Source organism: Nansenia antarctica (assembly GCF_963989245.1).
Source record: "Nansenia antarctica genome assembly, chromosome: 17".
NCBI lineage: Eukaryota > Metazoa > Chordata > Actinopteri > Argentiniformes > Microstomatidae > Nansenia > Nansenia antarctica.
This window is the reverse complement of record NC_137687.1, coordinates 27,719,063-27,731,562: the sequence shown is the minus strand read 5'-3', so window position 1 is coordinate 27,731,562 and position 12,500 is coordinate 27,719,063. Positions and strand designations below refer to the sequence as shown.

Sequence of the window (12,500 nt, the reverse complement as noted above, 5' to 3'; positions counted from 1 at the left end):
GTTGTGGAGGAGGGTGGAGGTAGAGTTGTGGAGGAGGGTGGAGGGAGGTAGTGTTGTGGAGGAGGGTGGAGGGAGGTAGTGTTGTGGAGGAGGGTGGAGGTAGAGTTGTGGAGGAGGGTGGAGGTAGAGTTGTGGAGGAGGGTGGAGGTAGTGTTGTGGAGGAGGGTGGAGGGAGGTAGTGTTGTGGAGGAGGGTGGAGGTAGTGTTGTGGAGGAGGGTGGAGGGAGGTAGTGTTGTGGAGGAGGGTGGAGGGAGGTAGTGTTGTGGAGGAGGGTGGAGGTAGAGTTGTGGAGGAGGGTGGAGGGAGGTAGTGTTGTGGAGGGGGGTGGAGGGAGGTAGTGTTGTGGAGGAGGGTGGAGGTAGAGTTGTGGAGGAGGGTGGAGGTAGTGTTGTGGAGGGGGGTGGAGGGAGGTAGTGTTGTGGAGGAGGGTGGAGGGAGGTAGAGTTGTGGAGGAGGGTGGAGGTAGTGTTGTGGAGGGTGGAGGGAGGTAGTGTTGTGGAGGGGGGTGGAGGTAGTGTTGTGGAGGAGGGTGGAGGTAGTGTTGTGGAGGGTGGAGGGAGGTAGTGTTGTGGAGGGGGGTGGAGGTAGTGTTGTGGAGGAGGGTGGAGGTAGTACCTTCTTGCGGTCGGCATCTAGTGACAGGCGGTAGGCCTCATCCTGCTCCCTCTTCACCATCTCCCTGGCCTCACGCTCGTCCTGGGGGGGACAGAGGCCTCTGGGTTAGAACAGTGAAGGACAGGACAGAGCTTCTGTACTGGAGGGGTTGAAGTAGTGGCCTCAAATGAAAGCTGCGTTTTAAAGTACAGTTCATCTTCAATCCAAATGCACAGGTACTTGTTCAACCATGCTGAAGGTCAAGGACAGCCTGCTGAACTGAGGAGGAGGGGGGGGGGGGGCACAGGAGTAGCTAATAGTATCATCAGCATAAAGACGCAATTGACAACAGTTCAAGGACAAACAAACATTATTTGAGGTGAATGTTAAACAGCAGTGGACCCAGAATGTAACCTTGCGGAACACCTTTATTAACGTGGAGAAAACTAGGCTGAATACATCGAGTCGTATCCTGCAGGTAATCTAACCAGTTACAGGCCGACTGATCCAAACCAATGGAAGACGACCTCTGGCACGAGAGAGAAGATCCACTTCCTTTACCAGACCTGATTCTATTCTCTCTCTCCCACTTCCTGTTTGTACATAGCCAGACAGACGACCTGGTCACCTGACTGCCTGGTTACCTGACTGCCTTGTTACCTGACTGCCTGGTTACCTGACTGCCTGGTTACCTGACTGCCTTGTTACCTGACTGCCTTGTTACCTGACTGCCTAGTCACCTGACTGCCTGGTCACCTGACTGCCTTGTTACCTGACTGCCTGGTTACCTGACTGTCTTGTTACCTGACTGCCTGGTTACCTGACTGCCTGGTTACCTGACTGCCTGATTACCTGACTGCCTGATTACCTGACTGCCTGATTACCTGACTGCCTGATTACCTGACTGCCTGGTTACCTGACTGGCTGATTACCTGACTGCCTGGTTACCTGACTGGCTGATTACCTGACTGCCTGGTTACCTGACTGTCTGGTTACCTGACTGCCTGGTTACCTGACTGCCTGGTTACCTGACTGCCTGGTTACCTGACTGCCTGGTTACCTGACTGCCTGGTTACCTGACTGCCTGATTACCTGACTGCCTGGTTACCTGACTGCCTGATTACCTGACTGCCTGATTACCTGACTGCCTGATTACCTGACTGCCTGATTACCTGACTGGCTGATTACCTGACTGCCTGGTTACCTGACTGCCTGGTTACCTGACTGCCTGATTACCTGACTGTCTTGTTACCTGACTGCCTGGTTACCTGACTGCCTGGTTACCTGACTGCCTGGTTACCTGACTGCCTTGTTACCTGACTGCCTGGTTACCTGACTGCCTGGTTACCTGCCTGTGTGGTCACCTGCTGGGGCGGAGAGTCTTTCTAAAGTGGCGGGAGGGAGAACCGTGTCCATAGTGTCAGCAGCACACAACATTTGTTGTGGACGCCTCGTGTTTAGAGCAAGGACAGGGTGGCCAGGGTTAGGGGAGGGCAGGGGAGGGGAGGGCAGGGGAGGGGAGGGCAGGGGAGGGCAGGGGAGGGGAGGGGGGGGAAGGGCAGGGGAGGGGAGGGGAGGGCAGGGGAGTGGAGGGCAGGGGAGGGGAGGGCAGGAGAGTGGAGGGCAGGGGAGGGGAGGGGAGGGCAGGGGAGGGGAGGGCAGGGCAGGGGAGGGGAGGGCAAGGGAGGGGAGGGCAGGGGAGGGGAGGGCAAGGGAGGGGAGGGCAGGGGAGGGGAGGGGAGGGGAGGGCAGGAGAGGGGAGGGGAGGGCAGGGGAGGGCAGGGGAGGGGAGGGCAGGGGAGGGGAGGGGAGGGCAGGAGAGGGCAGGGGAGGGGAGGGGAGGGCAGGGGAGGGGAGGGCAGGGGAGTGGAGGGCAGGGGAGTGGAGGGCAGGGGAGGGGAGGGGAGGGCAGGAGAGGGCAGGGGAGGGGAGGGGAGGGCAGGGGAGGGGAGGGCAGGGGAGTGGAGGGCAGGGGAGTGGAGGGCAGGGGAGTGGAGGGCAGGGGAGGGGAGGGCAGGGGAGTGGAGGGCAGGGGAGGGGAGGGGAGGGCAGGGGAGTGGAGGGCAGGGGAGGGGAGGGGAGGGGAGGGCAGGGGAGTGGAGGGCAGGGGAGGGGAGGGGAGGGGAGGGGAGGGCAGGGGAGTGGAGGGCAGGGGAGGGCAGGGGAGGGGAGGGCAGGGGAGTGGAGGGCAGGGCAGGGGAGTGGAGGGCAGGGGAGTGGAGGGCAGGGGAGGGCAGGGGAGGGGAGGGCAGGGGAGTGGAGGGCAGGGGAGTGGACGGTGGTTGTATTGAAGCTGAAAGGGACGACGCTCCAAAGGATACTTTTCCTTTTGTCCTGAACCCTGTGGGCCAGTGAAAGGGCTTCAGTAGAATCCTGTGGGCCAGTGAAAGGGCTTCAGTAGCAGAATGAGGCTAAGGACTAAACAATAAACAACAGAGAATCTTAAACGCATTATTCCAAAGTCACGCGACAACGGTAACTGTAAAGTGCTCTGTTCTGTATTGTACTCATTATTGTTACTATGGCAACAAACATACGAGCTGAGCTGGAGGGAGGAGTCAGGAAGCTGCTGCAGGAACAGCTGTGGTCGTCTGTTTAGTTAGTCTGGTTAGTTCAGTGTGTGTGTGTGTGTGTGTGTGTGTCTGAGAGAGAGAGAGAATCTCTGGTTAGTTAATGCAGGGCTTGACATTAAGCTTTTTCAGGTACTCGTCCTTCGGACAAGTGAACTTATCTTTTACTTGTCCAAATATGACGACACGCGTGCGTCTGTCTGTCTGTCTGTCTACTCAAACACTACAAGCCAGTAATACATTACATTCCAGCTAGCTTGAGTAACGTGTCGTTCGCGGTCAAGAAGGTTGGCACTTTTGACTATTAACTTTTGAGTTAGTAACGGTCACGCACACGCAATAGCATTAGAATTTCTGATGCAAGCTACGCCGCCTCAAAGGCAGCGAGAATGAGGTGCGGCATAGCTCGTTAAAACATTTTTTACTTTTCCGATAGGACAACTGAAGGAGTAATTAATGTTTTGCGTATATTAATACATTGATTTATTTATTTTTCTCTTTGTTTTGACTTGTCAGTCGGACAAGCATAAATAACATTTAAAAAATGTACTCGTCCCGGACAAGCCTTAATGTGTGTGTGTGTGTGTGTGTGTGTGTGTGTGTGCGCCTCTCTGGTTAGTTCAGGTCTGTGCGCATGCGCGCGCGTGTGTGTGTGTGTGTGTGTGTGTGTGTGTGTGTGTGCGTAGGTGTGAGAGTATCTCCAAGTGTCTCCAGCTCCAGGCATGTCAGTCACAGAGGAATGTGATGGTGTCATGTGGCCAGATGGTGTGGTGGCTGAGTGGGTCTGGGAGGGGGGGACAGAGGGGGGGAGGAGGGTGGTGTCTGGGTCTGGGGGAGAGTAGTGTGGTGTCTGGGGGAGAGGGGGGGAGGAGAGAGGAGTGTGATGTCTAGGTCTGTGAGAGGGGGAGAGGAGGAGAGAGGAGTGTGATGTCTAGGTCTGTGAGGGAGGAGGGTGGGAGGGGGGGTATGACAGCCAGAGACAGTGAGTAAGCCAAGAGCAGTCTGTGGGTCTACACTCAGAGGAGGGGAGGAGGGAGGGAAGGAGGGAGACGGATGGGAGGCAGGAGCAGAGAGGAGAGGAGAGGAAAGGGCAGCAGAGGAGAGAGGAGAGAGCAGGAGAGGAGAGGAGAGGAGAGGAGAGGAGAGGAGAGGAGAGGAGAGGAAAGGGCAGGAGAGGAGAGGAGAGGAGAGAGCAGGAGAGGAGAGGGCAGGAGAGGAGAGGAAAGGGCAGGAGAGGAGAGGCGAGGGCAGGAGAGGAGAGGAGAGGGCAGGAGAGGAGAGGAGAGGGCAGGAGAGGAGAGGAGAGGAGAGGGCAGGAGAGGAGAGGAGAGGAGAGGAGAGACATCTATAGAATAGAGAGAGTTTGGCCAGAGAGAGAGAGAGAGAGATGGTGCCATGGTTCTACCCATCAACATTCCATCTATCCATTAATTCACTCTCACGTCTCTGGAGCAGATGGAGTCAGGTGATTTAGCTAATGTCGTAATTCCGTCGCATTTCAGGTGGCGTGTTGGTGACAGACAGACAGGTCAGACAGACAGGTCAGACAGACAGGTCAGAGTGGGCTGTAAACAGGCAGGCAGGACCGGTACAGTACAGTACGTACAGGATGTGGTTGCATTCCTGTGGCTGCCAATAATCATAATGGTACATTAGCCAATGAGCATCAACGCATTTGTGACATTATCACTTCACATTTCCCTCACACACACCCCCTCCCCCCCACCAACCTCCCTCCGGCCCAGAAACTGACAGAGTAATGAGTGATTAAAACACCCAGTGACCGTTACTGACTCCTTATCAGCTCCTACGCCCTCTCTGACAGGGACGCCTCCCTCCCTCGGTTTGAAACACTCCAACGTTCCATAATTAGCCTCTTGTCACGACCTGGCACGTCAAACATGACAGGTAGAGGAAGAAACACTGAACGATCACATGAAATACTGACTAATCACAGTAATTACCGAAGAAATCATTCATCAACACGGAATGCTGAATAATCGGAAATAGCGAGTAAAAAAAATTAAAAAATCACACGAGTTACTGATTACTCACGCGAAACCGCGCCTCAGATTTGCCTAACGTTCGAACTTCGAACGGCATCTTTCTCTTTGGCTCTTCCGCTAAAAATCTGTTCCGCGATAATATTTGTTTTAGCCGCCTATGAAAACAAACAGCGGTACGAGGTACATCAACCAACCAACCGTCTCCCGGAGACAAAGCCTGTCAGTCAAACCTTCGTACTTTCGACACACCTGCGTGCTGTGACAGGGCTACACGGTACCGATCACCCAGGCGACAAGGTCACTGAGTCGCTTACTGTGACATGTGAACATAGTCGACATACTTCTAAGTTGCTTATTGTAGTTAAGGAGTGTTATTGTGTGTGGGAGAGAGAGAGGGAGAGAGAGAGGGAGAGAGAAGGAATCCAATGTGAACCAGGTAGCGCAGAGAAAGACATGTCACCTCTCATCAGCTCACCTGTGGCGGGGCGCGGCCCATAGCGCCCTGGGGGGTCAACTAACAACACTAGCGTCTCGCTGCGTTTCCCAGGGTTCAGAGGCTGAGGCGAACGACAGCGCACTCGCTGGACAGCATCCTCGATCAACGTGACTACGTTTGGTTACATTTTGTCGAACTTCGTGGTTATTTCTATTCTAGTAACAAGTAGCTGGCTAGTAAGAGTAACGTGTTTAGAAAGTGTCTTTTATTGTTCTTCATACAAAACAAGTGATTATTTCAGATACTGTAGTGAAAGATCCTCATTTCCAGTGAAGTAGTCGCCATCTTGTTGTGACATTTTTGTGTAGAATGTGTCATGTGACACACCCACTGACGACATCACACTTCTAGTTTTTGCTTCCTGCATTGAAGACCACTATTTTCTGGTTCCCGCTGCGAACCAACTTTTCAGGGATCCGAACCAATTTATTTTCGGTCTGAACGCGCCGGCCGGTTCCAGGCTAGGTTGTGTGTGTGTGTGTGTGTCATCTGTCTCCTACAACAACAGCATCACCGCCCACCGTCTGTCTGAGGCCAAGCCTGGTGCACCACAGACCAGACAGCCATGTCAGAGTGGCCCCACTACCTGGATAGAATGTAGCAACACAAACACTACAGATCGCCTGTCTGGCTTTGTGTCCTTCTGACGTTGAGCAAACAGATGTTGGAGAAAGAAGCTAGATCTATTCATCATGACAAGAGAGAGAGAAAGAGAAAGAGAGAGAAAGAGAAAGAGAAAGAGTGTTCAGGAGGTCAGGTGAATCTCTGACACAGAACCAGACCCCCGCTCCACGGTCCTGAGATGCCTCTCTTCACATGAAAGAGCACCGGCTCTCTCTCTCTCCCTCCCTCCCTCCCTTTCTTCTCCAGAGTGCAGCCCTGACTGTGTTTGAGGAGGTTCTATTGGATTAAAGGGCTGGTCTGAGGGAGTGGGCTGAAAGGAGAGGAGAATCTGTATCCTGCTGTCATTGTGAGGACCTGAGGTCTGGTACACTAGAGGAGAATGGGAGGGAAGTGAGTTATGTCCCCCCCGCCCCCCTCTATGCCCCCCCCCTCTCTCTCTCCACCCCCGCCAGCCCAGACAAAGGCCTTCTCTCTGATGGCTGTGTTCTCCCTCTAGCCCATCCACAGCAGAGATGGAAGCAGTGACAATACCACAATACCACAATACCCTGTGGTGTCTCAGCACGTCTGTCCTCATATCTGTCCTCCTGACCTACACAATCACACATCTACACAACCCCCTACACAACCCCCTACACAACCACCTACACAACCCCCTACACAACCACCTACACAACCCCCTACACAACCACCTACACAACCACCTACACAATCCCCTACACAACCACCTACACAACCCCCTACACAACCCCCTACACAACCACCTACACAACCACCTACACAACCCCCCTACACAACCCCCTACACAACCCCCTACACAACCACCTACACAACTACACAACCCCCTACACAACCACCTACACAACTACACAACCCCCTACACAACCACCTACACAACCACCTACACAACCCCCTACACACCCACCTACACAACCACCTACACACCCCCACACAACCCCCTACACAACCACCTACACAACCACCTACACACCCCTACACAACCACCTACACAACCACCTACACAACTACACAACCCCCTACACAACCCCCTACACAACCACCTACACAACTACACAACCCTCTACACAACCACCTACACAACTACACAACCCCCTACACAACCCCCTACACAACCACCTACACAACTACACAACCCTCTACACAACCACCTACACAACTACACAACCCCCTACACAACCCCCTACACAACCACCTACACAACTACACAACCCCCTACACAACCACCTACACAACCACCTACACAACCACCTACACAACCACCTACACAACTACACAACCCCCTACACAACCACCTACACAACCAACTACACAACCACCTACACAACCACCTACACAACCCCCTACACAACCTCCTACACAACCACCCACAGATATCTATGAGAGGCTCAATAGGCGACATCATTGGCTCTCAATGTGAGACTTCCTATTGGTCCATACCTACAGGTAAATACAGGTTAGAGGTAAGCAGTGAGACTTCCTCTTGGTCCATACAGGTATGGAGGTCTACAGGTAAATACAGGTAGACCTGTGAGACGTCCTATTGGTCCGTACCTACCTCATCTTTGATGTCCTCCTGCTGCTGAGCTGTGAAGATCTCCATGGCGCCCATTAGCCTCATCATCAACTCATCCACCGTCGTGTTGCCTAGGGAACACACAAAACAACAACAACAGAGAACACTGTGACCCTAGGGCAAACACAACCCAATCACTTGACACCACGCATCCTCCAATAGACCTATCGCTAAGCCACGCCCCCTTTGAAAACTCAGACAAACAAACAACACTCGGTCAAACTCTTCACTGACAGTGACTGACTGACCGACCGTGACTGAATGACATTCAATGATTTCTGATTGACAAGTAAGTAATAGACATGTTTTGCCTTTAAATGACTTAAATAATAAAATAATAATTATATAATGATTGGAGCACTTTGAGCTGCAACATTTTCAGGAAAAGCGCTATAAAATAAAAAGTTATTATTATTATTATTATTATTAACCAATCAAGTGGGGGGAGTGAGGGGACAACTAGCACCGGGGGGTGCGGGGGTTAGTTCTGGCAACTAGCTCCAGCCTTTTCTGCGAACCTGCTCCAACACTTTCCACAACAGCACGAGTAGCAGTGCTGAAAAACACGCTAAAAACGAAACAAAAAAACCCACAACGAAAACAGCGCTAACAATACTTTGGGTTCGTTATGAGACTACGGGAGGGACAAATCGGCAGTTTTAAGACCTTTTTAGACCTTTTTTGTAGACCTCTTTGAATATAATTTTAGACCTATTCGCGACACCATATGATAGCTTTTTGTCATCCTCGAGGTGATGAAATTAGGGATTTCACTGCCATACAGACAAAAAAGGAAGCGAATCTGCATTTTTGTTGGTTCCAACTTGATTAATTTCCCGCGTAAATAGACGGACTGATTTCCTTGCAGGATCTCATTTTTAAGACCTGGCACCTAATTTTTGGACCGAATAACTGAAATTTGAGCCCTTTTTAGGCCTTATAAATTGGTATGCTGGATTTTAGACTTTAAGGCTTTTTAAGACCACCTTGTTTGAGGCGATGCACACACGGCTGTTTGTTGTTACCTTGTATGACGTTTAACACTTCGTTGGAGGTGCGTTTGTTGTTACCTTGTATGACGTTTAACACTTCGTTGGAGGTGCGTTTGCCCATGACGACCAGCAGCAGAGGGAACTGGTCTGTCTTGTATGTTCTGATGGTCTGGGCCACCACACTGCCAAAGTGCCTCGTACACATGGTCAGAAGCCTGGAGAGAGGGAGGGAGGGAGAGAAGGAGAGAGGGAAGAAGAGAAGGGGAGAGAGGGAAGGAGAGAGAGAAGGAGAGAGGGAGAGAGGCAAGGAGAGAGAAGGAGAGAGGCAAGGAGAGAGAAGGAGAGAGGGAGGGAGGGAGAGAAGGAGAGAGGGAAGAAGAGAAGGGGAGAGAGGGAAGGAGAGAGAGAAGGAGAGAGGGAGAGAGGCAAGGAGAGAGAAGGAGAGAGGGAAGGAGAGAGAAGGAGAGAGAAAGAGAGAGAGAAGGAGAGAGGGAAAGAGAGAGGGAAGGAGAGAGAGAAGGAGAGAGGGAAGGAGAGAGAGGAGAGTGGGATGAAGAGAGAGAAGGAGAGAGGGTAGGAGAGAGAGAAGGAGAGAGGGATGAAGAGAGAGAAGGAGAGAGGGATGAAGAGAGGGAAGGAGTGAGAGAAGGAGAGAGAGAAGGAGAGAGGGAAGGAGAGAGAGGAGAGTGGGATGAAGAGAGAGAAGGAGAGAGGGATGAAGAGAGAGAAGGAGAGAGAGAAGGAGAGAGAGAAGGAGAGAGAGAAGGAGAGAGGGATGAAGAGAGGGAAGGAGTGAGAGAAGGAGAGAGAGAAGGAGAGAGAGAAGGAGAGAGGGAAAGAGAGGGAAGGAGAGAGAGAAGGAGAGAGGGAAGGAGAGGGATGAAGAGAGGGAAGGAGAGAGAGAAGGAGAGAGGGAAAGAGAGAGGGAAGGAGAGAGAGAAGGAGAGAGAGGAGAGTGGGATGAAGAGAGAGAAGGAGAGAGGGTAGGAGAGAGAGAAGGAGAGAGGGATGAAGAGAGGGAAGGAGTGAGAGAAGGAGAGAGAGAAGGAGAGAGAAAGGAAGGGTTATTAACTCACATGGTCAGCTGTTGGAAGAGGAGCATGTCTGGTGACACACAATGACAGAGGAGAAGCAGCGACACATGGACCAGGGGAGGCTGGTGGAGGTAGAAATCAGAGGACAGGCTCATTGACACCATTCCTAATTTGAGAAAAAACACTGGATAAGGTATACACCAACATCAAGCTTGCTTACAAGGCTAGACCGCTAGCTCATCTAGGCATGTCTGACCATGTGTCAATCCTCCTGATCCCAGCCTACACTCCCATGAGGAAAAGTGCTCCCATCACCACTAAGACTGTCAGAACCTGGCCAGCAGGGTCCGCTCCACTGCAGATCTGCCTGAATGACACCTCATGGCAGGAATATGAGCATGAGGACCTGGAACAGTTCACGTCGTCGGTTCTGAACCACATAGTGAACTGCACCAACTCAGCCACCGTGGACAAACGGGTCCGGGTCTACCCCAACACGAAGCCATGGATGACTGGGAAGGTCCAAAAACTGCTCAAGGAGAGGGACAACGCCTTCTCAGCGAAGGACACACTGCTGTACAGCACCACCAGGGCTAACCTAAAGCGTGGCATCCGGGAGGCCAAGGCAGACCACAGAGAGAAGATTGAGGAATGCTTCCTGAGCAACGACTCCAGGCGGGTGTGGCAGGGGGTTCAGCACATGACAAACTTCAGAGCCAACAGGCTCACAGCCGCGGAGGACGACCCCCTGCTGGCGGAAAAGCTGAACTCCTTCTACGCCCGGTTCGACGAGGGGCGAACGGAGGTAACCACAACACAAACACCACTCTCTCCAGCTCTCAGCAGCCTCACCCTCACAGAGCATGAAGTGAGACGCGTGCTGAAGGCGGTGGACCCCAGGAAAGCCTCAGGGCCGGATGGCGTCCTGGGACGGGTGCTGAGGGACTGCGCCGACCAGCTGGCCGGGGTTTTCACCAACATCTTCAACCAGTCCCTGTCCCAGGCCACCATCCCACCCTGCCTGAAAACCTCAACTATCATCCCAGTCCCGAAGAAAAGCACGGTGAGCTGCCTAAACGACTACCGCCCGGTGGCACTCACACCAATCATCATGAAGTGCTTCGAGAAACTAGTCCGGGCCCACATAGTCACACGCCTCCCGCCCAACCTGGATCCATACCAGTTCGCCTACAGAGCCCACAGAGGACGCCATCGCGACGACTCTCCACTCCACTCTATCCCACCTGGAGAGGGGAAACAGCTACGCGAGACTGCTCTTTGTGGACTTCAGCTCTGCCTTCAACACCATCCTTCCAGACAGGCTAGTGACCAAACTACTAGACCTGGGACTATCGAGAAGAGAAGAGAGAGAAATCGGACCTTGATGGTCTTTTAATGGCCACACACGGCAGTTTACACTGTGATCACACACATGAATGAATGAATTCATTCAGGTGCCAAACAACGAAATTTAGGAGGGGTGGCTCCCCTGGTGCTAGGAAAGAAAAAAAAAACTAAAAAAACTAGAAGGGAAAGGAGCTGGTTTACATAAATAAAGGCTATGTACACTATCCACTATACTATACTGTACAGATAGACGACTAGGGTTGTCATATTGCACATAGTGTTATTGCACATTCATTTAAAGTGTCGCAGTTTGCAGGCTTGAAATGTACATTTGTGCCTCAGCACTACACCTGATTTTTTCAATCCAGCAGCTGCCATCAATCCGTCCAGACTGTCCAGGGCCCTGAACCTAGGTCTTTGCTGTGTTCTGCGTGTGGTTCTCCAGCTGCACAGCCGCAGAGAGGAATGCGCTACAGAGAGTCGTGAGATCGGCCCAGAAGATCACCGGCGCCCCCCTCCCCTCTCTGGAAGAGCTGTACAACACACGCTGCCTCAGGAAGGCCTCCAAGATCTCCAGAGACCCATCCCACCCTGGGTACGAACACTTTGCTCGGCTGCCCTCGGACAGGCGGTTCAGGACCATGTTCGCAAGGACAAACAGACTGAAGCTCAGCTTCTACCCCAGGGCCATTCAGGCCCTGAACACAGCAAAGACCTAGGTTCTAGGCCCTGGACAATCTAGACAATTTGATGGCAGCTACTAGATTGAAATCAAGTGCAATACTGAAACACAACTGTGAACATTTCAAACCTGCAAACTGCGACACTTTAAATGAATGTGCAATAACACTATGTGCAATATGACAACCATCGGGTACATAAGGTTCAGAGATAGGAAATGTTAGAATAGGTATAGCATAGCATAGAGTACAGCACAGTGTTTTATTTGTATAGTATAGTATAGTGGATAGTGTACATAGCCTTTATTTATGTAAACCAGCTCTTTTCCCTTCTTGTTTTTATTTTTTTTTTCCTAGCACCAGGGGAGCCCCCCCCCCCCTCCCAAATTTCGTTGTTTGGTACCTGTACTATATCAATGACAATAAAGACCATTCATTCATAATTCTGTTCCATACATTCAAATGAGCCCATCCTCCGATTTCTACCTCCACCAGCCTCCTCTGACATCTCGTCGCACTGGATCAAAGCAATGTAGTACAGAAACAAAGTAAACAGTTAGGG

At 52.1% G+C, this 12,500-nt stretch overlaps 1 protein-coding gene across 1 annotated transcript in view; it reads right to left on the bottom strand.

The window, feature by feature from the left end:
* Positions 1-12,500, bottom strand: part of faf1 (Fas (TNFRSF6) associated factor 1) — a gene marked incomplete at its 5' end in the record, with an annotated part of 131,764 nt that overhangs the window by 20,348 nt on the left and 98,916 nt on the right. The window contains 3 exons of the mRNA XM_080547517.1: positions 617-697; positions 7,868-7,956; positions 8,956-9,092. Of these exons, the coding sequence (XP_080403643.1) occupies positions 617-697; positions 7,868-7,956; positions 8,956-9,092 (307 nt within the window). The remainder of the gene's footprint in view (positions 1-616; positions 698-7,867; positions 7,957-8,955; positions 9,093-12,500) is intronic.